At 40.9% G+C, this 26,626-nt stretch overlaps 1 protein-coding gene across 3 annotated transcripts; it reads left to right on the forward strand.

Annotated features, from left to right (window-relative positions):
- Nucleotides 1-6,254: 6,254 nt before the first annotated feature.
- blk (BLK proto-oncogene, Src family tyrosine kinase) lies at nucleotides 6,255-22,648 on the forward strand. Of its 3 annotated transcripts, XM_072702831.1 has the most exons (15): nucleotides 6,255-6,460; nucleotides 10,053-10,097; nucleotides 10,473-10,551; nucleotides 11,561-11,675; nucleotides 12,446-12,482; nucleotides 13,667-13,760; nucleotides 13,872-13,970; nucleotides 14,098-14,201; nucleotides 14,449-14,598; nucleotides 16,768-16,920; nucleotides 17,066-17,245; nucleotides 18,475-18,551; nucleotides 18,979-19,129; nucleotides 19,574-19,705; nucleotides 21,813-22,648. In XM_072702831.1, the coding sequence occupies exons 4-15, from the start codon at nucleotides 11,562-11,564 to the stop codon at nucleotides 22,013-22,015; spliced, it is 1,494 nt and encodes a 497-aa protein (XP_072558932.1). In that variant the 5' UTR covers nucleotides 6,255-6,460; nucleotides 10,053-10,097; nucleotides 10,473-10,551; nucleotide 11,561; the 3' UTR covers nucleotides 22,016-22,648. The 3 variants fall into 3 exon arrangements, with proteins under 3 accessions (XP_072558932.1, XP_023654971.2, XP_072558933.1); XM_023799203.2 differs by lacking the exon at nucleotides 10,053-10,097; XM_072702832.1 differs by lacking the exons at nucleotides 10,053-10,097; nucleotides 10,473-10,551.
- Nucleotides 22,649-26,626: the final 3,978 nt, after the last annotated feature.

The following is a 26,626-nucleotide window of genomic DNA, read 5'->3' on the forward strand; positions in this document are numbered from 1 at the left end:
AACAGGTACAGAAGACAGATGGACAGACAAACTATCAGACCCCACTCAGAGACATTCCAGCTCAGCCTAGAAACACAAACATGGACCACCTTAATGCAACATTAAAAATGATGAAATGACTGGGGATCATGTGTGGCCAGTAAGTTAGGACCCTATGCCTACTGTGATCAGAAGGTCTCCGGTTCAAATCCCTTGAGTAGTAGACTGATGTCACCTTCGGGCCTCTGAGCATGGCCCTTAACCCCAGTTGCCCCAGGGCTGCTGAACACTGGTTGACCCTGCACCATGACTCTTGAACTTGTTCTCGCCAGTATATCTGTCTCTGTGTGAGTTCAAGATGGGACAATTTCCCCATAGGGACACATAAGGTATCACTTTTCCATTCTATAAATGGGAGGCTGGTTACTTAGAAACTTTCAGACTAGATACTCTTCCGCCCTCTAGTGGTCATAAATAAAAGTTCCCAAAATTAAGTTTTTCCATAGATTTATTCTATCCTTCCATCCATCTTCCAACAGCTTTTCCCAGATAAGGCCACCAGCGGCCTGGTGCTTCTTACAGACAGCATAGGACACCAGGCAGGGATACATCCTGGATGGGATGCTAGTCTATAGATAGATAGATAGATAGATAGATAGATGCTTTATTGTCATTGTAAGTACAATAAGATTTTGTTTGGAACACGCCAGCAGATGCACAGTATATTTACAATTAAATATATTCATAAATAGAATGGGAGAGTATGTACAGTCACTATATATGTACAAGATGCACACACACACACACACACACACACACACACACAATAAGGTGCTGGTAAGTAAGTTTGCAGAGGTAGAGTTTTCAAGTAGATTAAATGCACATAAATATGGAAATTGCACATGTGGGGTCTTGCTTCAGAATGTTCGAGATCAGTGCTGTGAGTTCAGAAGTGTGATGGATGTGGGGTAAAAACTGTTCCTCAGCCGGGTTGTGTGAGTGTACAGGGTTCTGTACCGTCTACCAGATGGCAGAGGTGTAAAGAGTTTGTGTCCAGGGTGGGTTGGGTCCTTGATTATCTTTCCAGCTCTGCGGCTGCACTGGGTGTGATGGATTTCTTCCAGTGATGGAAGCTGGTTGCCAGTGATCCGCTGGGCTGTCCTGATGATGCGCTGCAGGGTCTTCCTGTTCTCTTAGGTGCAGCCAGAGTACCACGCAGTGATGCAGTATGTGATCACTGACTCTATGGTGCACCTGTAGAAATTCACCAGGAGCTGCTGTGGAAGTTGTGCTTTCTTCAGGCTCCGCAGGAAGCGGAGCCTCTGAAGTCCTTTTTTGGCAATGGCTGAAGTGTCTGTGGTCCATGGCAGGTCACAGCTGATCTGAACCCCGAGGAATCGAGAGCTCTGAACCACCTCCACCCTCTCACGACCGATGCTGATGGGGTGGTGGCCCCCGTGCTTCCATCTCCTAAAGTCCAGGATCATTTCTTTCATCTTTTTGGAGTTCTGGGCGAGGTTGTTGTCCTGGCTCCGAACAGTCTAGGTTCTCGACCCCTTCCCTGTAGGCTGACTCCTTGTTGTTTGAGATCAGACCTATCACAGTTGCATCGTTTGCAAACTTAATGATGATGTTAGAATAATGGGTGGGTTTCAGGTCGTGTGTGAAGATGGAGTAGAGGAGGGGGCTGAGCACACAGCCCTGAGGTTCTCCTGTGCTGAGAGTGATGGAGGTGGAGGTGTGGTTACCCATGCGCACTGTCTGTGGTCTGTTGGTCCAAGACCCAGTTGCACAGGTGTGTGTTTAGTCCAAGGTTGTGCAGTTTGATGGCCAGCTTGATGGGGGGGATGGTGTTAAAGGCGGAGCTGTAGTCTCTGCTCCAGGTGTGATAGGGCAGTGTGGAGGGCCAGTGTAATGGCATCCTCAGCTGACCTGTTTGACCTGTAGGCAAACTGGTGTTGGTCCAGGGAGGGAGGTATGTTCTTCTTGATGTGTGCTAAGACCAGCCGCTCAAAGCACTTCATAACAATGGGGGTCAGGGCAACTGGAGAGTAGTCGTTCAGGGTCCTGACCTCTGCCTGTTTAGGGACGGGGCTGTTTCAGGGAGATGTTAAACAGGCTGGTGAGGACTGCAGACAGCTGACTTGCGCAGTGCTTCAGCACTTGTCCAGGGACACCGTCAGGTCTGGCTGCTTTGTTGGGGTTGATGTGCCTGAGGGCTCTGGCCTCGTGTGGGCTGAAGATCCATACAAACACACACACACACACACACACACACACACACACACACACAGACCTGTACTCATATCTTTGTGGGGACCGTCCATTCATTTCTATGGGGAAAACTCTAATCCCAACATGATAACTTTAACCCCTACCCAACCCTAACCTTAACCATAACCAAACAAAGACTTTTGGCATTTTTAGTTTCTGAATTTCCTCTTGTTGGGATGGTTCCCACAACATAAAAATAATTGTTTTTTATTATATTGTGGGGACATTTGGTCCCCACAATGTAATGTATATCTGACACACATGCGCACACACACACACACACACACCTATATTATACAAAATAACCTACCTAATTATACAGTGTGGGGAAACTAGTATATACAATACTGCCCCTATAAGAGAGATTCTCCTGTCAAAAATTGCACTGAGAGAGACAGACCTCCTAACTAAATAATGGGGGAACACTTCAGGTCAATACTGCTCCTGTAAAACTAATATGAACTATTTTGTAGATGCTGAAGCATGGACAGTGACAGGGGTCAGAAGGCAGGACAAGCAGAGGAGGGGAAGCTCTTCAGATGTTTGTGTGGTGAGCAGACTGGGAGGAGAGCAAGCATGCAGTCAGTCAGTCAGTCGGGCATCATACAGCCTGTTCCTTAAAAAGATACGATTTTCCTTTCTGACTGAACAAAAAATACCTTTCCAGTCAACCATCAGGGCATAAGTACACTAGTGGCCAAAACTGTGGAAACACTTCCAGTTTTTACAGTTTGCAGAACTTTATTCCAGTTACTCCAGTTACTTATTTAATCATCCAATATATATTTGTAAAATTTTTTTGATTGTTTATAAACATTGCCGCCAATATTCACGTAACAATTACTAAAGTGTAATGTCAGAAATGCTAGGTGTTTCCACAGTTCTGGTCACAAGTGTAGAATCTGTAAATCACTTCCTGTGGCATTTTCATCACTAAAAGAAGGGAAAGTAGCCGTGCAAGACACTACCTTCAGCTTGCTAGCCTGCATGCAGACACTTTTTGGGTATTTCACTAAGGCCTGCCAGCTTCTGCTGGTGGATGCGTGGGACTCCAACTGACAAACCTGTGAGAACATATTGGAATATACATAATGGAATCTCTCCCAGCAGCAGCACTTTATAAAGGCTGAGCAGAATCAGGATTATAATGAAGCCAAGTACATCAGCAAGAACTTGGAACACACCAGGCATTTTGTTCTGCTCAGCAAAGGGGGGGAAAAAAAAGAAAATTACACAGCAATTTGACAAGTGGATAAGTAACAATGTTGGCATGTAGAGGAATGCTGTGTTAGTGCTAATTAGCACGGAAAAGACACAACAAACTGCACGCAAGTGATAATAAATGCAGCCCGAGGTGGAATTTCTAATCGTCATGGGGACAGTAGGAATTCCAGATTGGCTCTCTGATGGTACGTTGACCAGCTCTGGAAGGCAAGCTGCTCAAAGCCCCACCAGTTCTGCTGTGAATGGACCTGCAGGGTCTTTGCAGCTGGCAGTGTCCTGCTTGGCTGGAGTCTTGCAAGTTCTCGGTGGGTGGACAGTGCCTCAGATGACCTTCTCTGCGTATCTGTGGTTGGTTGGGTCTGCTTGAGCTTGCAGAATTGATCTGGGGACGTCTGCTTCTTAAGCCCGCATGGGAATCGTGTTCTGCTGCGTTATCACCACAATTCATGCGTCATGGAAATTAACATAAACCTGCTGACCCACAAATGGGGCCGTATGCACGCAAACACAGTAGTACTCACCTCCAGTCGCAGAGCAACAGCGTTTCTGCAGATCTGGTTTAAGCCGACAATCTCTGACCAAAAAGGAAATGAATGTGCGTGAGCCACTAAATAACTTCCTTCCAGAGCAATGGAGTGTGGGTAAAAAAAGAAGAAAAAAAAAGTTTCCTTCAGATGTTGCCATTTTTAATGATGAATTTGAGAATTGATTTCGTTTTACTTTTTCCAGATACAGACGTGCCTCTGTCAGTCAGAAATCTTCCTGACAGCAGTCAGAACACTTATCTGTATTAATAACTAGTCATAGGATTTGATGCACTGAGAGCTGCAAGCATATTCAGATTGTTTTTTATGCCACACTGCATGAGGAAGCCCTTTCAAATACATTTACATTTACAGCATTTGGCAAATGCTTAGTCAAAGCGACTTACATAAGTGCCTATTACACTTTATGACACTTTATTTACTGCATAAATACCCTACCTAGTCACGTACTGTAAGTAGGAACACTATTTGAGTTCTGGGAAGGATGCCCATTGCTCACAGAACCACCTGAATTCTTCATATATGGACGCACCAAGGTGCTGGAAACATTCCTTAGAGATTTCCATCCATGATGACATGACTGCATGACGTAATTGATGCAGATTTCTCAGCTGCACATTTATTCTGCGAAGCCCCCTTTCCACCACATCCCATAGTTTTCTACATTGGATTCAGATCTGGTGACTGGGTAGGCCATTGAAGTACACTGAACTCATGTTCATTGGACCAGTTTGGAGATGACTTTGTGACATAGCACGTTATACTGCTGAGAGTGACCATTAAAAGATGGATATATATCGTACAATGCTGCTAGTCATGAACAGTCACTACGCCACCAGCAGCAGTCTGAACTGTTCACACAAGGCATGCTGGGTCCATAGATTTATGCCAAATTCTGACCCTGCCATCTACACGTTGCATCTGAAATTTGGATTCATTACATCATCACCATCCTGGGAGCCTGTGCTCACTGTGGCCTCAGTTTCATATTCCAGGCTGATAGGAGTGGAGTCCGCTGTGAGCTTCAGCTATTGTAGATTAACCATCGCAACCTGTCGTGCATTCAGAGATAGTTTTATGCTCACCACTGTTGTACAGAAAGGTTATTTGATTTACTGTAGACTTCCTAGACTTCCTATTAGCTTAAACCAGTATCCTGTGATCTCTCTCATTAACAAAACATTTCCACACCATAGAACAGGAGTGGCCAATCTTATCCGCAAAGGGCCGGTGTGTATGCAGGTTTTTGGGATAACTTGTAGGTCAGCTGTTCAAACCTAGGTGTGAGGACTCTTCAGCCAATCAGTCCTCTAATTAGTAGTCTAATTAGGGACTTGCAGCGAAAACCCGCATACACAGCGGCCCTTTGCGGATAAGATTGGCCACCGCTGCTATAGAACGTCCACACGCTGGATGTTTTTAGTTTGTCACAACAGTCTATATATTCCTTAGAGGTACTTATGCATGAAAATCCCAGGCAAGAATCTGCTTCTGAGATCCTCAAACCACTACATCTGACACCAGCAAACTTGCCACGGTCAAAGTCAGTTCGATCACATTTTCCCCCATTCTGACATGAGATCTGACCACTAACTGTAGCTCTTGACCCATGTGTGCACTGTTGTATGAATTGGGCTGCTGCCACATGAGAGCCTGATCAGGTATTTCTATGAACCAGCAGATGTACAAGTGTTCTTACTATAACACCCAGTAAGTACATACTATAAATGTATATGTATAAATGTACATACTATAAATAACTGACTTGTGAAAGAAAGCAGCAGGAATCCACGCAGAATAAAATGTGCTTTGCAATGCTGTCTGCAATACTGGTTATCATGCTTCTTCTGTCACCACCAAACCATACGTAAAAGTAAACTTGCCGCTGTAATAACTGTATAACCGTACCCATACTATGTTTAACAGCAAAGTAAGTACATTTCCTCTTTATAGTCCAACAAGAGCCTTAGAGCTTAGTTATCATGTGCGTTATATAAAGCTCAACGAAGTTGGTCCCCGCTACGTTTCGTCTGATACTTGATATTGAGGAAATGCATTATCGTGAATGATGCTAATTATACGCTGCTGATCACCCTTGAGGACGCAAAGGAAATTAGGATGGGAGGGGGCTGAGTAAACAAATACGAAAGCCAGTCTTTTCAGTTATTTATTTATACACTAATGTGGTCTCGTGGGAAGTCCCAGAGCTCACGCCTGACTGTAGCAGACAAAGTCTCAGGCGCACAATACCACGGTCACGTGGTAGCAAGCTAGCGATAGTAAAAGACAGGGAGGTGGGTTGGGGGGAGAGTGGCTGTAGCAGAGAGAGAGAGTGAGAGAGAGAGAGACCCAAGGTAACAGGCATGAGGCACTTTTGTAAGTGAGGACTGTTCAAAATGAGATGTACTATAAAGTCACAAGTCACAGTCACATAAAAGGTATGTACATAAATATTTTTCATCAAAACCACTGCTGCTGATGAAGTTTCCAGTTTAATTATATTCATAGCATGCACAACTCCAACTTTAAATGAACAAAACTAACAGTGAATGTTTATTACAGAAACAAATCATTTTTCGCTAATTGCTTGGTTAAATGTCAAAATTCTAGAGCAATGTTGAATGCAAGAAATATTGTTTTCTTATCAAAGTTTCAACTTAAGCTGAAACTTCTGTAAGATGCCATTGTGCATGTAAAGTGCAGTATTTACGAAGCTTTTATATATGATGATTGATATATATATATACACACACACACACACACACACACAAAATAATGTCTTTTAGGCTCTGGGATATTCATAAGAAATTTACAAACGAGAGGAGGCCATTCGGCCCATCAAGCTACAATGTGCTTTTGAAAAATTCCCATGCCTCTTCAACTGTTTGAAATTCTTTTCATTTCTTACTTCAGCTGGGTAACGGTACATTCGGGGTATGCTGCTTGGTTGAATAAACCCAGTTCAGGATGAATGCTGGCGATCTTTGTAAAGCTAACCTTTTCGGTCACTGATGCGCGACTATTACAGTACTTTAACAACCAGCCACATCCTAAATTTTTACATCTTTTTAATGGAAGAGGGTTTGTAGAGTGGAAACATGAGCCCAAGGCACCCATTTGCAGTGAAATTCCAGTTAATCCTTTGCTTTGCAGTCTTAACAACCAGACCTATTTCACTGCGAGTTGTACCCCTGTAACTGTGCATGTGACAAATACATCTTACATATTGAATCTTGACCCATCAAAGGGGGCCTTTCGATGCAAAAGCAGGCCAGGTACTCATAAAAAAGCCTGCGTCTGACAAAACAGGTTGTGCCGATTACAGATTTTCAACCATGCATTCCATTTCAAATGTACAGCAAGGCGTTTCTGTCCAAGAAACATTACATTGATGCTATAAAAAAGCTTGTTATAAATAAGTGTGAACAGTTTGGGGTGAACAAGTGGTTGGAAAAATTCAGAGGTGCAGACACACCTTTAACTGTCACACCTCCTCAGCCTTCTACGCTGAGCTCTAGATTGGTAGCTCTTCAGAAATCCAGCCAATGAAGCGCTTCTTTAAACTCTAAGGCATGAAAAACCTTCTGAGCTATATGACCTCTGGATAAACCTGGAGTAAAGATATTACCAGAGGTGGACCAGATCCAACAAATCCAGACCAAGATTTTTGTTGCAACCAACCAGTTCAGTATAAAGAGTCACAGTCACAGAGTTCTCAGCTGGTTGGTTGAAACAATATCTTGGTCTGGATTTGTACTTTCTGGACCTGAACTCTCCGCCTCTGGGTATAACACTCCACACTGCATGTAGATTCTGCTGGCATGATGTAATATTGTATCTCCTATCTTTATTTGTCAGTACTATGTCGACTACCCAACAGTGAAAGCCAAACATTTTGAGACATATGTGGATGTGGTCTACTATGAGATTCCATGTGCTTGGCAGACAACCCACCAGCCTTCATTGGGAACAAACATTCTTCTTGTCTTCTTCTTGATCTTCTTTAACATTTTACTGAACATTACAGATGGATATTAGTGGTTTGGTGTGAATTAATATGTCTATGTGTCTGGATCGTGCATCAGTTCTTTATCACACAGCGTAGGCCCAAAGTAACCCACCCTTGGGCTGACATTTTCCGCATGTAAGCATCTACAATCTGATAATCTCTCCTTATGCATGCATCAGCCTGATATATCGCTGTGGAAAATAGCTACATTAATATTTGCACTCATATATAGCAGGTAGCTAATCTATATTGTCTAATGGTGTCCTGTATTGAGGTCAGTTAAGCATCCAGTTAACAACTTTGTTATAATGTCTTTAGATATTTATTTTTCACACTTTAAGTTAAATTAATGTTCCTGGGGAATTTCAGGCACTCTCCATCCTAACCAATTAAAAGTTCATCACTGATGCTAAATGTCACCTTTTTTGTTCACACTGAGTGACGAAATGCTCGTTGCTACGTATCTGTAATAGTCCCATGTTCTCATTTCCTGAAAAGGGTATTTTTGAAAATGAATCTTTACCATAAATTTAATACTTCTTACTCTTGTCTTTGGGCATCACTGGAAGCTCAGCCTAGCCGCACTTATGCCAAGTCGAGTCCTTGACAGCATTAATGTTTGCAATGTGCTTTTCTTCTCACCTGTATGTTGCTTTGGACCAAAGTATCTACTAAATGAGAGTAAATATTACCGTAAATATTCAGGTGTGGGATTTAATACTATGAAAGTTGAACAAGAAATGCACTAGAACACTTAGACATGATGAATATTCAGAAAAGATGGCAACCCAAAGAGATATTAGACCAGGAAGCCATGGTTGGAGTTCTGTGATTTGATTGGTTGGCTTGTTCACTCATGCATGGCTATGTTGCAGGTAACGGTTCGGCTAACCCACTGATCACGTCTTTGGGCTGCGGCTCCGTAACATGGCATTATGGTACCAAGCAGTTAATGGTAGCTTCAAAGTGGGAGGCTTCAAGAACAGTCTCGGTCATACAGGCCCAGGCAGGCGGAGACTTTCCACTCTTCACAGCAAGCATGTGAGGACTGGAAAATCACTAAAAGGTTACTCTTATGCAACCCTAACAAGAAGTTACATTGATTAAAAAAAAAATTACAAGCCTGAGGTCACATGGGAACTTAAATTATGGGACTTTAAGCTAAAATCCATTCTTCATCGGCAACTGTAACAAGGAAATGAGCACGTATGCGTGTTCTAAGACTTCAAGTAGCAATCAGAGATGCAGCAAATCATACAGTATTCTACATTTGTGATGCTTTTCCAATACAAGATATGTTGTGTAAGCAAATTTACAGCACGACTGCAAATGTTACTTAAAACCTCTTCATGTCACAATGTTTAGGGGATTGCAAGTCACTTTAAGGTTTAACATCCTCACATTTTACTTGCATTGTTTTTAAACTTCTATAATAAACCGTTTTAAAGTACTGCAACATTTATGTGGATGTCATGTCACATGTGTGAAAACCTCAAATAAAAGCACTACAGAAGAAATATTATCCCTCAGTATAAATCCTTACAGCCTGCATTTTCTTACTGCATTTTATTAAACAATAATAGAAGGACTCCCATTTAAGTTTTCAGATGTTTTTTAGGTGTAACATCCCTTAATGAAATTACCTATGCAAAAAAACTGTACTTATTTATAGCTCCAAATCTATGGTCATCAAAGGATAATTCGAGGGATTTAGTTTTTTTTCTTAACAATTGCAATGGACACTTTTATGTATGATCCACATGGGAAAAACACATACAAATACAGAATGACAACAACATATCTTACATAACTCTACTAACTTACTATATTAAGTGAAGCAACATGAGGATTCCATAGCAGTACAAGCTAAGAATCAAATTCCTACCACGTTTTGTTAAATTTAGGATTAAATTTAGCACGTAACTTAAAACATGTTAACCTATCCGTAAGGTTGAGTGTAATTCAAGTGAATTCAAGTGAAACATAAAATCTATGCTACATCTTGTGTCTTGTCTCTTTAGGGGTTGGTCAAGTTCTCATAACTGAACAGAAACGGACACTTGCAGGTTTTGTTTTATTCTTAGTTAATGAGCATTTCTTTCTCTTACTCATTTAAACATTATCAAACTGTTACATTTGAGAGTAATTCTGAAAGAATGATTTTGGATGGACCAAAAAGACAGCTAGGTTTGTTCGAATGGGAACAAAGAGGAGTCATTCGTATTATTCTTTGTGATTTTTATGACCTCAGATCTCTAATTAATATTCAATTCATTCTTTTGTCCAAAGCGACATTCAAATGACGTAGACAGTTCTTCACAAGCGCATGGCCTTAGAGGAGCCAAATAGGCATAATTTTCTATAAGGCTCTACCTAGCACACACAGTATTATCTTTGAACGTTACGGCACGCTAATGGATTCGTTCTGTTCTCTGCTTTAGTGCTGGAATGAACTTGCACAGTGTGCCTTCGCATTTCCAGAGAACAGTGTGAGGAAGAGTCTCTAGAGAGGTCAATCAGGTAAGGGCATGTTCTAGCCAAGACATACAGGACAGTCTGCCTTTGAGCAAACCACATAAAACCAGCCTGTTTACGTGCCAAGCCAACCAAGCACATTTAGGCAAAGAACGGACCTTTGATTGTGAACTTAGCTTCACGTGACTGACTCCACCATTGTAATCATAGTTCAAATTCACAGATGGCCCATACCTTGCTGAAATGCCGTATGAATGAGTTTCTTCTTTCCTCCATTAGAAACCCACATAGAAGATGATGCTAGTCTGAAAATTACCAATTTGCCATTGCTCTGCTCAACAGCTTTAATTTGATTCAAAAGGGCTATCAAAATTTAGAACAGTAATTATGTCACTGCATGCCATCACGGCGATGCAGAGAAACAGACTGCTGTAGAACCAAAGCTTTCTGTTTTGTTTTCTATAGAGTGGTCTTGACAACATACAGCAAGTGAGGCGTTATTTGTAGCTAGCCTTGACCAACAGAGCTTTCCCACTCGGCATCATTTTAACCTAAACCTACTTGTTCTACTATATGGTTTTCACGGAAGATAAAAGATACCACCTCTACAGATTTTATTTTTTAATTTAATTTTCCACTCATTCATCACAAAATGGACATGATAAAGTGGTTTCCAGCACGATGCCCATCTGCCCCATACAGCAAAACAAGAAATGCATAGGGTAACTTATGAATCATAGACAACAATTTATTAATGCCCAAGAATCGTCAAACACGTCAGTGCAATCAGAACCCTAATTAAAAAACAAAATATAACAGAGAATGTGCTGATGTGGTAGGAGATATAATTTAAATTACAAACCAGTTTTTTTTTCACTCCATAGTAGCCTAAATATTCATTTTATTCACTTTTATACACTGTTTGTTTGTGTGCATTTTTTGCTGTTTCACCAAGTGCTAATCTAGATTTTCAGTTTACCAGAGCTGCTCTGTGTTGTTTGCTTTGTTTCATTTCTGCCCAAGCTAAACTAAATATTCACTTGCATGTGCCAAGGATGGGTTGTACATGCAGTGGTCCTAAGCACAAGCTCGAGACGAGCTACAACTTCCAGAGCGAACAACCCAGGGCCACAAACAACTCGAACGAACTGGCAAACGCCTGGTCAATGGTGAGGTGTCATGATATGCAAAACGAATGGCATAGAAGCTACGAAATGTTTTTTGTAACTTTTTTGTTTTTTAAACACGGCATTAACACTTTTCTTGATGGGGCAGAAATACCTAGTAGTAACCCAGTTACTACTGAAGTACAAATCATGAACAAATATACTCATTACATAGATGTGGCGATTCATTAATAACAAACATGACATCAGTATTTCATGTGTTATTCATTACCTGTTATTTCAATAGTTCCTTAGCAGTTCCTTCAGTAGTTCCTTCAGTAGTTCACTAAGATATGCAGAATTAACAGATATAGTAACAAATACAGTAACTGCTTGGGATAAATAACACATCACGATTCATTAATGATGATCATACATGAGATCAGTATTTTACAGTATTTTACTCCAGTATTTTACATGTGTTGATCATTATTTGTTCCTTCAGTAGTTCACAAAGGTTTACAGAATTAACAGATATAGTAACAAATATAGTACTTGCTTGAGAAACGATGTGTGACAATTCATTATCAATGGACAAACCTGAGATCAGTTTGTAACTAACACTTCATTTGTAGTTAATTAATACATAAGTTATTGCATAATACTACATTTTTTATGTCTCCTCAAGTAAACTGTTAACAAAACAGTATTTAACATGAATGACTCTGTTAAAAATAGTTACTAATACAGTTTTAGAATGTTCTGATTGCTGTAGAGGAGAATAAAATAGAACAAATTGCAATTTTCAATTGAATCTGTTTTCTCTTTTGCAGGTACCTGATGCAAACAGACAAGACACCGTAACTAACAGTAAGACTGGATACTTACATCGATAGACACTTTCTCATGGATGTCCTGCATGCTAAACAGAACTGAAATGAAAAGCACAATAAACCATATCTGTCCCCTGGAATTTCATGGTCACCGAATCCTTCGGCAATTTGCTTCACAGCTCTTCCCTCAGAGAGCAATCGAACCCACTCTTGTATGATCTTCTGATCTTGGGAGTTTGTGGCTTGAAACTAAGAAATGCAGTATCCCGTCATTTGGAGTCCATTCTCCAAATTATGTTTGTATGTTTCAAGAAGACTTAAATGTGTTCATAAAGACACAGAAGTAGTAAACGTAGTAAAGAAGAGTGATGCATAACTCTCCCTTGAGGGTCATGTAAAAGAAAAGGTTTCTGAGTAAATCCCCTATTATTCATGAGAGCTGAAGCAATCATATCTGGCAGAGATTAAGAGCCGCACTGGGCATCACTGGGTACGTCACACGCTGCTGTAGGAGTTACAGGGCTTCAAGCCCACTTGCTGCTGGCTTCAGGAAGCACCATTCAGCCTTTTGGGAATGAGGCCTGTAAGGATCTGGGCTCCTCCCTGGGCTTGCGCACCATCCAGACACATCTGAACTTCAGTAATAATGATAAAACAGCCACGTTCTTAGAAGCCCACTGTGAGTTTGCCTGTGCATCACGCTTTTAGGGATACACAATTGGGGTAGCTCTTCAAGGATAATACCTCCCTTATCTACAGGGTGACATCTCGCTCGCCACAGTTTCCACAGCCTTTGTTTAATGAGACTCACGACGAAACCAGAACCGAGGAATTTACCTTTTTTACATTCTGTCGATTCAGGTGTTTTTTTTTAGAAGTTTCATAGCAAAGGCCAGGAAACTGTCTCATAAGATTATTGTTGGCTGACAGTGAAGGACTCAAGGTACAGACCCAATATGAAAATATGAGAGTACCACTAATAAGTAATATTTAGTACATATGTACAGTACACTGCACAGATTATTCAGTCTTAATACATCATCCTTAAATAAGATACTTTAAAACTCAAGTGACACTCAAGGGATATTTCACCGTATCTTCCTTCAGTTGTTCATAAAACTGGGTGTTTCACCTAATGATTTGCGAACCAAAAAAAATGCACAATACTGGCGAAGCTAATCACAGTCACCTGATCGCCGCTTCTCTCACATCTCCTTCCAGATGGAGATATTGTGGTTGCTCAGTATGACTTCAAGCCGGTCACTTCTGATGACTTGCCTTTCCGAAAAGGAGACAAGTTCCAAATTATCGAGGAGTAAGTCAAGTGTTACAAAATGAAATGATCTGCACTGTACACTACGGCCATATTCACTGCTTTTTTTTTCAAGGGAAACTTCACAACTTTCATGTTCTATTTCTCGTGAAGGGATGGTGACTGGTGGTTTGCCAAGTCATTGACCACAGGTGATGAAGGCTACATTCCCTGTACATATATGGCAAAACAAGACACAATGGATGTAGAGAAGTACGCAACCGCCAACATATGTATATGACATTTGTTGTGTTGTCATCTTCAAGTTGTATTGTGGCTTGTTTTGTTTTGAGAATAGATTACATGTAGTTACAAATGTCATTGAATTGTCACCTTCTAGATGGTTTTTCAAGAACTTGAGTCGCAAAGATGCAGAGCGTCTGCTTCTCGCCCCGGGGAATCAAACTGGGTCATTTCTAATCAGAGAAAGCGAGACAGCTAATGGTTTGTCTGAAAACTCACCTATTGCCACAAAGAATGTTTACCTTATGTTTGCCATTTTATCACAGCCAGTAAGAGAACACATCACATCATTCTTATGTTTCCTTTATTGCCATTTTCCCATATCTTTAATAGAAGATAACAGTTATAATGGAAGTTTTAAGGTGTAATAAGGAGGCTATGGTCTTTAACTGCTACATAGTGGATCTGTTACCTGTTGACCATCGGTGTGGTTAATTTTCTATTTTAGGATCATTCTCGTTGACTATCAGAGACATGGATCCTGAACACGGGGATGTCATCAAACACTACAAAATCCGTTGCCTTGACAACGGTGGCTATTATATCTCCCCGGCGACCTCTTTTACTTCACTGCAGGAGCTGGTGAAATTTTACTCCAGTAAGTTGCAAATAAATACCCTTCAAATGCATTATACTTAAGAATTACCATTCTGCATTCTCAGAATTTTCCAGAACACTATGTTCCCCAATTGAGAAAAATCACATTGTAGTACAGGGGTTAGAATTTCCTTAAAATCAACATGTTGGATTTCCTGTCAATGTAAAAAAATCCTTTCATCACTTCATACTCAACCACTAGATGTACAGATCAAACGATTTCTATAATGAGCATTTCATTTATTCACCAAACAGAGCAACTGAGAGGAAAATTGTGACCTGAGGCAAAATTTAGCTATCTTCAGAATTTCAGATCTGATTCACCTTAGTGGCAGGATGCAATTTTATATTAGCAGTCAGCAAAATAAAATACATAAATAAATAAATCAAAACTAAAGTAAACTTGACAACAGATTTAGATATTTCTCTTAAAGAATCGGTTATACAGTTATAATTAAGTGACTCAAATAATTATTGAGTCTAATTACATTACTTGTGATGCATGTTTGTGGATAGCTACACAACCCTATATTAGTGTACAAAGGGAAAAAAACAGACTATGAACTGACTGAACCTTCACAGATGCCTTACACAAACAAATACCTGTCCCCTCATTCCCACCTGTATCATGGAAACCAGAGTACATGCTGTTACGTTTAGTTTCTAGTACTGAACTCCTGTTCTTCATTATCTACTGGGGCTCAGGGAGTAAGTGTGCTGTGTCTGTGGTCATCGGTTTTAATCCAAGGGTCAGTAGAGTGATTTCACCATTAGGTCTGTGTCTTCATTAGTATGGATGTACAAGTAACAGGTCTGAGCGTTCATTAGTATGGATGTACATGTAACAGGTCTGAGCGTTCATTAGTATGGATGTACATGTAACAGGGCTGAGCGTTCATTAGTATGGATGTACGTGTAACAGGTCTGAACGTTCATTAGTATGGATGTACATGTAACAGGTCTGAGCGTTCATTAGTATGGATGTACATGTAACAGGGCTGAGCGTTCATTAGTATGGATGTACATGTAACAGGGCTGAGCGTTCATTACTATGGATGTACAAGTAACAGGTCTGAGCGTTCATTAGTATGGATGTACATGTAACAGGTCTGAGCGTTCATTAGTATGGATGTACATGTAACAGGGCTGAGCGTTCATTAGTATGGATGTACGTGTAACAGGTCTGAACGTTCATTAGTATGGATGTACATGTAACAGGGCTGAGCGTTCATTAGTATGGATGTACGTGTAACAGGTCTGAGCGTTCATTAGTATGGATGTACATGTAACAGGGCTGAGCGTTCATTAGTATGGATGTACATGTAACAGGGCTGAGCGTTCATTACTATGGATGTACAAGTAACAGGTCTGAGCGTTCATTAGTATGGATGTACATGTAACAGGTCTGAGCGTTCATTAGTATGGATGTACATGTAACTGGGCTGAGCGTTCATTAGTATGGATGTATGTGTAACAGGTCTGAACGTTCATTAGTATGGATGTACATGTAACAGGGCTGAGCGTTCATTAGTATGGATGTACGTGTAACAGGTCTGAACGTTCATTAGTATGGATGTACATGTAACAGGTCTGAGCGTTCATTAGTATGGATGTACATGTAACAGGGCTGAGCGTTCATTAGTATGGATGTACGTGTAACAGGTCTGAGCGTTCATTAGTATGGATGTACATGTAACAGGTCTGAACGTTCATTAGTATGGATGTACATGTAACAGGTCAGAGCGTTCATTAGTATGGATGTACATGTAACAGGTCAGAGCGTTCATTAGTATTGATGTACATATAACAGGGCTGAGCGTTCATTAGTATGGATGTACATGTAACAGGTGAGAGCGTTCATTAGTATTGATGTACATGTAACAGGTCTGAACGTTCATTAGTATGGATGTACGTGTAACAGGTCAGAGCGTTCATTAGTATGGATGTACATGTAACAGGTCAGAGCGTTCATTAGTATTGATGTACATATAACAGGGCTGAGCGTTCATTAGTATGGATGTACATGTAACAGGTGAGAGCGTTCATTAGTATTGATGTACATGTAACAGGTCTGAGCGTTCATGTACATATACTATGTCATTTAAAGGTTCATTTAAACGTGCATTTTAAAGAGCACTACCACACTCCCTCACTCACTCCCTTTCCGCAGAGACAGCAAATGGGCTGTGCCAGCGACTGACTGACCCCTGCAGGCGCATGCAGCCGCGACAGCCGTGGGCTCAGGATGCCTGGGAGATCCCGAGAGAGACACTGAAGATGTTGAAGAAGCTCGGGTCGGGCCAGTTTGGAGAGGTGTGGATGGGTAAGAGAGGTCGGCATCTTCATGATTGGCTCCTACAGCCCAGAGCTAGACCAGCTTGGAGAAGGCGCCAAACATACACGTAATCACCCCCCCCCACCAAATCAATTCTATATTTGGTTTACCTGAGTGTCCATCTTCCTTGTAGGCTACTATAAGAACTCCCAAAAGGTGGCCATCAAGATGCTGAAAGAGGGCAGTATGGAGCCAGAGGCCTTCCTGCAGGAGGCCAACCTGATGAAGAAGCTACAACACGAGAGGCTGGTACGCCTGTATGCCGTCGTCACCAAAGAGCCCATCCTCATCATCACAGAGTACATGAGCAACGGTGAGGCCCCCGTCACCCGGCAGCGTTACATAACCCCTGCTTTTGGACTAAGCGTTCGCGTCTTCATGCTTGTCTGATTGATTTATGCTGTGGCCCAGATTGTATGCTGATATTATCTTACGTAATTCTGAGAAAAGAGGTCACATATACATTTCAGCATTAAAAATTGAACATAGCAGCATGTATTCTGGGTCTTCACAATACGCCACCGAGGGAACATGTATTTGCTGGCGTTCAGTCAATCTTCTGGGCAGGGGCGCCGTAAGGGGGAGGAAAGCTAGGACGATTCCAAGGGCCCCTGAGTGACAGGGGCCCTAAAAAATTAGGAAAATAACTGGATTGGTTTGGACTGGGGGGCCTAATATGATATGCTTTCATGGGGCCCAAAATCTCTAGCAACGCCCCTGCTTCTGGGTAACACTTTACATTAACTGCACCTTCATAATGCATTCATTATGCATTCATAGAACATTCAGTGCACCTTCCTAATGCATTCATAGACCATTCATAAGCAATATAGAAGAATACCTTCCTGACATACCTTAACAGTTTTAATAATGTACTTATTATAATCAGATAATGTTTGTTATTAATGTATATTAAAGCTGTTAAGGTATGTTAGAATGTTAAGGTATACTTCTATATTGCTTATGAATGGTCTATGAATGCATTATGAAGGTGCACTGAATGTTCTACTACTGCATTATAAAGGCATAAAGTTAATGTAAAGTGTTACCATCTATTGTTCATCAATGTATATTTAATTAGGGTCACATAGCTATTCACAAACATGCAACACACGTAACATAATTCTCTTAGATTGAGTCATTGAAATCACTCAATTTATTTTAGAGTTAAATATTGTTGTATATCAATGATTATTTAAGAGGGCTTACTAAACAAATGAGAAACAGTTTAGATATAACTAAATCTATTATCTAGAAAACATTGAACTTCAGCAATACATTTAACCTACTGTGGCTTATTTCCTAAAACAAAACAAGATTAGGTACGATCTTTGTTCTCCAGCTGTCCAGACAAACAGTCACAGATGTAGCACAGTTATAAATAACAATGAATTTGTCTGGCAAGAAAACAACGCCTTTTGTGTTACTGGGTTCAGATGAGTCTCCCTAGTTAAGACAAGCCATAGAGACAATTAAATTGCCCTTTCTCTCTCTCTGATGGCTGTGAGGTCATTTTTAGCTGTGGTTTTTTGTGTTTCAAAGGAAGTTTACTTGACTTCTTAAAAACCGAAGATGGAAAACGCCTGAAGTATCCTAAACTTATAGATATGTCAGCACAGGTAAGGAAAACTTTTTGTTGAAGATAGTAACAGTGAATTTCAGCTCGTTTCAACTTTGTTCATTTTTATGATTCTGATTATTATAATTTTCCACAGTAATGTGGTCAAGCTATGTGCCTCATGTGTGAAAACTTTAGCGTCCTTCTCGTATTAACATCCGGACAGGATGTGATGTATTTTTTTCCACTTGCCTTTTGGCATGCCCTTGAGACGACATAAACTGCATTTCCTGAAAGAGTATGCATCCTGTTTAAACCACTTTTGATGTTGCAACATCAATTCACCCCCCCCCCCCACCCCTCTTAACAACCTCTCTTGGTATTTTTTCTTTTTGCATTGGAACCCACAAACTGGCATTTTGACACTTTAAAAAGGTGCCTGAATAGCAGGTTTGCTATGCTACCCTTACTCTGTCCCTCCTTTGCAGATTGCGGAAGGCATGGCTTACATAGAGAAGAAAAACTACATTCACAGGGATCTCAGGGCGGCCAACATCCTGGTGTCGGAGACTCTGCACTGCAAGGTTGCGGATTTTGGTCTGGCTAGGATTATCGAGACAGAGTACACGGCACAGGAAGGTGGGACTACGCACGCACGCACACGCACACACACACGCACGCACACACAAGCATGCACGCACGCACACACTGTACCCATTAATGCATTTAATCTAATCTAAAGTGCTTTTAACATCACAATACATTTTCTGTACACAGCACAGCTTGCATCCGAAGCATATCCTGTGTTTAAAGTTATTTTTAAGCTATTAATAAAATACTACTTACTTAATTTTTACATTAATTGCTCTTTACATACATTTATTAAGATTTCACTTTTTAATGGTTAAGTACCAATTACTGTGTCAGTTTATTAGGCCCAAAGTTAAGAACACACAAGTGACTTCATCAAGTCTAGGACAGTGTAGGCTGCACCTTTGTTTTAGAATGAAGAATGAGCCGTGGGAAGGTACTGTAGGTGTTGTGTTTCATCCTGGGGATACTGATGCCATGTTGAATTCACAGGGGCGAAATTTCCAATCAAATGGACTGCACCAGAAGCAATCAACTTTGGGACTTTCAGCATCAAGACAGACGTCTGGTCTTTCGGTATTCTCCTTACGGAAATCATCACATATGGGAGGACGCCCTATCCAGGTACAGTACAAATGAAGGGGGGCATGCATCTCAGATTAAGTCACTTACCCTTTCATTAATGTTTCGAGAAACCATTCTGAGAAAAGTCATATGACTTGTACGGCTATATTCTGAATGAAGACAGGAGAGAGCATCAAGTTTATTCAATGTCAGATTTATAAGCTGCTCCCATGTGAGGGGAATGATGTTGACTGTGTCATGAAAATTGTGATTTCGACAAGGGTCTAATCATTATGTTCAGAAGACGTGGTCAGAGCATCTCAGGGCAAACTCACCCTTGTCCTGGTTACCTCATACCGTGCCTGAGCACAATCGTCCCCCCTCCCCACTCCGTACAGTACGGCGTATCTGGAGTAGCTTCAGGTGTGATGATACACGGCCCAGAGGTTTATTAAGTATGCAGCACAGTGATTTTCATTTAATCACGCTGCATGTATAACGACAGTCCCCATATTTTGCCAAGTATCTCAGAGTTTTTGTGTGTTGCATGCAGTTGTTCCTGGATACTCTTATCAGCCCAGACTTCCTGCAGACGCTGCACCTCTGCTGTAGACGAAAGTGATATCCTTCTGCCGCAATGTTTGCTAAATGTTTGTGGCTACCCGATCTGTACAGCTCCTTCCTGGTCCAGTTCACATACAGTTAGTGATCACACTGGATGTGTTCTGTGCCATAGTCCAACTGATGCACCACACATCAAATCAAAACTAGTCAAACAAACTAGACTTTGGGGGTCAAATGTGCTCAGGCACGGTACGGATCACCTAGTGTGGGTACATCCTCGAAACTGTATGGCATGTGGGGTGCTGAGTACCTGCTGAGTAGTGGTCTGATGTGTTGGGTGGCCAAGGCACATCAATGCGAGATGTGAACACAGTGTTATCACATCTGGTGCATAGCAAGAGAAGGGCCACACTTAAAGATCGTATAATGTAGTAATGTGATGTGATACACGGTGCATGGCGTGTATGGGGCTGTATAGCGGCTGTCTGGGCAGAGGGCCCATGCTGACCCCTGTCCACCATCAAAAGCACCTACAATGGGCATGTGAAAGTTGGAGCTGAACCTTGGAGAAATGGAAGAAGATCACTTGGTCATTTCCTCTTGCCGGGCAACCAAGTAGGTGTCAAGCTTCTGTATGATACCTTGGACTAGCAAGTCCAATCTGCAGCTACACAGCCCCATACTCAGCAGAGCTCAACGTGCTTTGTGTTCTGACAATGCTCCTGTGAGCATCACTAAAATGATCTGCCATTTGTGCCACAGTAGCCCTCCTGTTGGTCTGTACCAGACAGGACAGTCTACCCTCACATCTTACTTTGATAAGTTTTCAGCCACCCAACACCCTGTCTGGCAGCTTGTGGTCTTTCCCTCCTCGGATCTCTCTCAGTAGGCACTCACCATGGCTGACCGTGAGCCCCCCACCAGCCTTGCCATTTCAGAGACGCTCTGACCCAGTTGTCAGGCCATAACAATGTGGTCCCTATCAAAGTCACTCAGAGCTTTATCTCTGTCCATTTCTTCTGCATTCTACATGTGGAATACAAGTAATGAATGTAGGCTTACTGTCTAATATATCCCCTGACCTTTACATGTGCTGTTTTTACAAAACAGTTAATTTTGTTTCATGCAGGGGTGGTCATGACATTTTGGCTCATCAGTGAATAACTTGATAAAATTAAGGAGGTTAATAACAAGAATCTTGACATAAATGAAAGTATACTATTTCACATATAAAGAAATGTCTTGGATTGTGACAAATTGATGTTTATAAAATATTTGCCTAACCAAGTTCCTGCTCTGATGTAAGTATTAAAATGATTTGTAGGAGACACAAAGCTCTTTATAAAGGCCTTGCTGTTAAACGCATCATCATTAATATCATACTCCCACTTATAACCCTCTATCAAAACAGATACCTATTCAGTGAACCGCAGAGTTAATTTTCTGTCCTAATATGGCATATATTTAGAAAGATGATTATAATATCAACTATTGATGATTTTTGTGTAGCGTGCACTGATTTAATGACTCACATTTATCAAGAGATTTACAAGACACAGGTTTATGAAGCTGAAAGGAAATCCGGTTTTTCATTTTGAAATAGGCATGACCAACCCAGAGGTGATACGACTCCTGGACAAGAAGTACAGGATGCCGTGTCCCGATGCGTGTCCGCAGGAGTTCTACCAGATCATGCTGAAATGCTGGCAGGAGAGGCCCGAGGATCGGCCCACCTTCGATTACCTGCAGTACACCCTCAATGACTTTTTCATCGCCACCGAGGGCCAGTACGAGATGCAGCCCTAACCCTGGCTGACGGAGCAAGCAGACATTGTCCCCCTGTTACACATGGAACGAATCGGCGGTGGAGATAGGGTGGTCACAAGGGTTTCAAAGCAGGATTGGAGAGTGCGAGAAGGCCAAAGACAACTCAAAACACCACCCTGAATGTCAATTAATAAGATATTATGATGGAGTCTGCAATGCCAAATCATTTCTTACGGGAAATGCTGCCTCTCTGTGTGAAAGCGTCCTCTGTGACTCACCGTTTGGGGAAAAAACATTGTCCCTTTACTGACATTCTGCAGAATGCTGTGTATTACGTGTGGCCTTAGAAAAACTACATCTGCACTGATATTTATTGGACCAAAAAGCTGGAGAGGATAGGGAGATCCTTATTTACAAGTGTGGATTTCTTCTTTTTGTTTGTTTCCAGAGACTCCAGGGAACAAAAATACTCAGGTATGTAACTAACACACGGTGGAGTGTATAGAACATTTCTGTGAATATAGTAAGAGACTGATCCTTAAATTTAGAATAGATCATGACCCTAAAAATGATCCCCTGTGACACATCAAGGAAAAGTTAAACATATAGCACTTTGAAAAGAATCCTATTAGAACAATGTATTTAAATAAATTTTTGAACTCTTTCACTGAACGCCTCTGAGTTTCTGGATCAGCTGCTGTAATCTTATACCCCTGGGGGTGTCTGAGTTCAGCCCATTGCCTACAATTCAGCCCAGTGAGAGGAAGTCTGCTAATGGTTAGATACAACAAGAACATAATCTTCAACCCAAACGCTCCTGTTTGGTTTTAAAATCTGGGGAATGTGACAGAACAATAATATTTTTAAAAATGCGACTGTTTAATCTCTTTGGCTGCGGTGAGAGGGTCAAATGCTGGATGCTCAGTGGGGAGCAGGGAGCGGACAGGACTGTGTTTATGACTCTGAGGTGGTCACTTCCTGAGGGGTGACGCGTGTGAGATAAGGGGGGGTCCCTATGGAGGGCCACTTCCTGTGCAATGAATTCCCAGAGGCCAATGCGGTGACGAGTGTGACGGCACATTCCTGACATACTCCTGTCCTGTGGCTCATTAAGGACGTCTCCTGCAAAGTAAACTGGAATAAATTGATGGTCCTGCTGTTAATCTTATTACATTGAGTTCCTAAACTTTTTAGGATATAGCTTTTTAAGACATAGCTCAATAATGCTGCTTTATTGAGAGTAGGATAAGGGCATTTATTACGTACAAACTGTATACACGCATGTGCGCGCGCGCACACACACACACACACACACATCTATACACACACACACACTATATATATACTGTATATACACATTACAGTTTTTAACTATGAAATACAGTTTTTAAAAAGACCATTTATCAGCTACCTATATTTTAAAATAAGTGTAAGTGCATACAAGAGGCAACAAAATTTTACGTAAATAATTAAAAATGTTCAGTCTTAGCAGTATAGAAGTACGGCCAAACACAACAGCTTGGATATTTATGCAGGCCTCGAGAGACGCAATTTGGGTTAATTATATACGATACATTCAAAAAGATATATTCCCTTTACTAACTGTTTAGTCTGCAAGGATTCGAACTAAATTAGCATTGGTTTAAAATGTCGATAAAGTAGCAAGGGTTAACCTGCTGCTAAATTAGCCTGGATTAAACATATTGTCATATTAGCATGGACTACACATGCTGCTAAATTAGCATTGATTGAACATATGCTAAAGTGATATATGAATTAAACGTATTGCATCTAAAAGCGCTGTATCAACTCAGCTGCCTGTGGCTGGAGCGAGACCCACCCTTAAAATTAATCCTGAGTTTGAGAGGAAGGGGAAACCTGTTCCTGAATACAAGAAATGTAGCGTTTTAGCAATGCTGATTGATTAAAGTGGTACGAAAGAAAAAGACAAATTATTCCAAAGACAAAAAGACTCAAGAAATCGAATTTTCACGTCACATTGCCTTGTAATATTTGGATGTGTCCCGTTAAGTATAACTTCGTGCTACTTACTTCATTCGCTCGATTTTAAGGATGACCGCTAGATGTCAGCATATCGTTACTTCACAAACCGGCACTGATGGAATATTTACACCTTACTTATGCTGGGAGTGTGGCGCTGGAATGTCTCTCTTCCAACCAGTATAGCGACGTCTAATTCACAACATAAAAACTTCCAGTCTGACTTCAGGACCTTTATTTTATGAGATTTTGCACAAAAATAATGACCAAACGTGTAGCGCAGTGTATATGGGACCTGTTTACATTTCTGGAAGTTTGTGGGTTTGAATTCTGTGGATGGCACAGTAAACATATTACTGGTGTGCTGTTGAGTACGGCCCTTAACCTCAAATGCTTGCTGACCCTGCTTAAGTTTACCTTATTTGTATATCACTTTGTACAATAGTCCCACCAAAAACAATGGGTAATGTTTTACATTAACTGCACCTTCATAATGCATTCATTTTACATTCATAGAACATTCATAAGCAGCATGCAAGTACACCTTAACATCCTAGCATCCCTTAACAGTCTTAATATACATTAACAACATTACATGATTATACAATTATAATGTTTGTTATTATTATATAATGTTTGTTATTAATGTATATTGCAGCTGTTAAGGGATGTTTGGACATTAAGGTATACATACATGATGTTTATGAATGTTTTATGAATACTTAATAAATACATTATGAAGGTGTATTGAACGTTTTATGAATGCAATATAAAAGCATTATGAAGGTGCAGTTAATGTAAAGTGTTACCAAACAAGGTCATTGTAAATAAGCTCTATATAAACTGAACTGCCATAGTGGCCAGCACATTATCAGTGTCTTCTGTGGTTGTGGGTTTGAAGCCTGGGCCCCCTGTGCTTGTTCCAGGGCCACCCCGCAAACCAAAACCAACCTGGTGTCTTTATATCGGCTCTTGACCTTGAGCTCTTTACGCTACTTGAAAGAAACCGCAACACAACAATCTGTGTATTCCGAATAAGCATGTTTCCGGGAGATCTCACGGTCACCCAGACACTACATCGGGAAGCGAAGGACAAGATGCAGGTTTATCTGAATTGTGTGTCTCTGGAGGAACCCAGCAGCTACATGAGTAGAACATGCAGATTCTGTCCAGTGAGATCCACATGCTATTTTGAAACCTCAGGCCTAGAGGTATGACAGGACAACCACAATCACTCAGCCAGTACAGACACGCCGAGCTGTGAGTATTCTGCACACTGCCTGCACCCTTCCATACTGACCATGGAGACGATTCTTCCCAGAGAATAAACTTAGGTTTCAGTGTCCACATGCTTTCTCATTTGTGTTATCTGCTAACATTCTCCCCAGCTACACAATGCACTCGCAAACATAAAGCACATCTTTTAACTTCCCTTACAGTGAATAAATCTATTAAGAATTGAGTTATCTTTTCAAAATGTTCGCATTATTTATAAAACCCTTCAGATGTTACTTTGAGGATTCAGAAATTCTCAGGTACATTTTGATACATCGTTGCTGGTTAGTACTATTTAGTGTGAAATGGACTAATGATAAATCTAAGTAATCTTAAGTAGCTATTGTTTTTTTAAAATATCTGTTTCAGCTAGGCTGCTGCTAATTAAGTCACACTGGATCCCAGAGTCAGGATATCCTTATCACTTGGCAGGATGTAAGCAATAACTATACCTCAGACGCATCCTAAACTTCACTGTTCTTTAAAAACTCTCCTACCACTGTGCCCTATGCTAACCATTAGCATGCTAACTTCTGTGGAAAATATATTTGGTAAGTGTCCCCCATAGGGGAAATGACTGCAAATGACCAATCAGTTTAATAGATCTGCCACGTCAAATTGACTCTGGCAACAAGCTACGAGAGATGTATGACTGCTGGGTGGGTCAGGCGTGAGCATCTGGGGGGTGCAAGAGGAATGTAAAGGGGCTGGGAGCAAAGAACAGGTGAATTGTGTAGGTGCACTTGTCACCTGACACCCCCTGATCTTACAATTACATCCTCCTGCTATATTTTAATATAATATATTTTAGCATCTTAATGTGTATTCAGCAATGATGATGCGTATCTGCAACTCATGGCATCGACAGGCCAATCCACTTCTTATCAAAGCTGTGTTATTCCCTCTGTTTCTACAGTAATAATCTCAGTGCAGAAGAGCCTTATCTGCCAGCTTTAATGCACAACAAGTATCTTGAAAGATGCATCGGCATTTAAAATGTGAAAGACGGCTGCATTTTGACCAACTGAAATTACGAAATTTAATTCTGCTGGCTAAATCATTTTGATTTTTTGTCCTGATGTCTTTGCAGGGCACTGAATGCGTGCCAGAGAGCATTTTACAAGATTAAACTAACTTTTGCTGAGAAATTGTTGAAATATTTAGGTGCTATTTAAAAGGATTATTTAATGAGCCATGCCCTACATCAGCATTTAGGATAAAATGACCAAACCTTACATCTCCATCTATACCCCATTACTGAAAATTTGCTGCCTTTCTTCTGAGAATGTGAACATCGGCTTGACAAAAGATGAAAACATCGTACAATTCCAAAGAGGTGAATTTACTTGTTTTTGATATTAGATAGTTTGTCTT

The sequence above is a fragment of the Paramormyrops kingsleyae genome, chromosome 19, assembly GCF_048594095.1.
Source record: "Paramormyrops kingsleyae isolate MSU_618 chromosome 19, PKINGS_0.4, whole genome shotgun sequence".
NCBI lineage: Eukaryota > Metazoa > Chordata > Actinopteri > Osteoglossiformes > Mormyridae > Paramormyrops > Paramormyrops kingsleyae.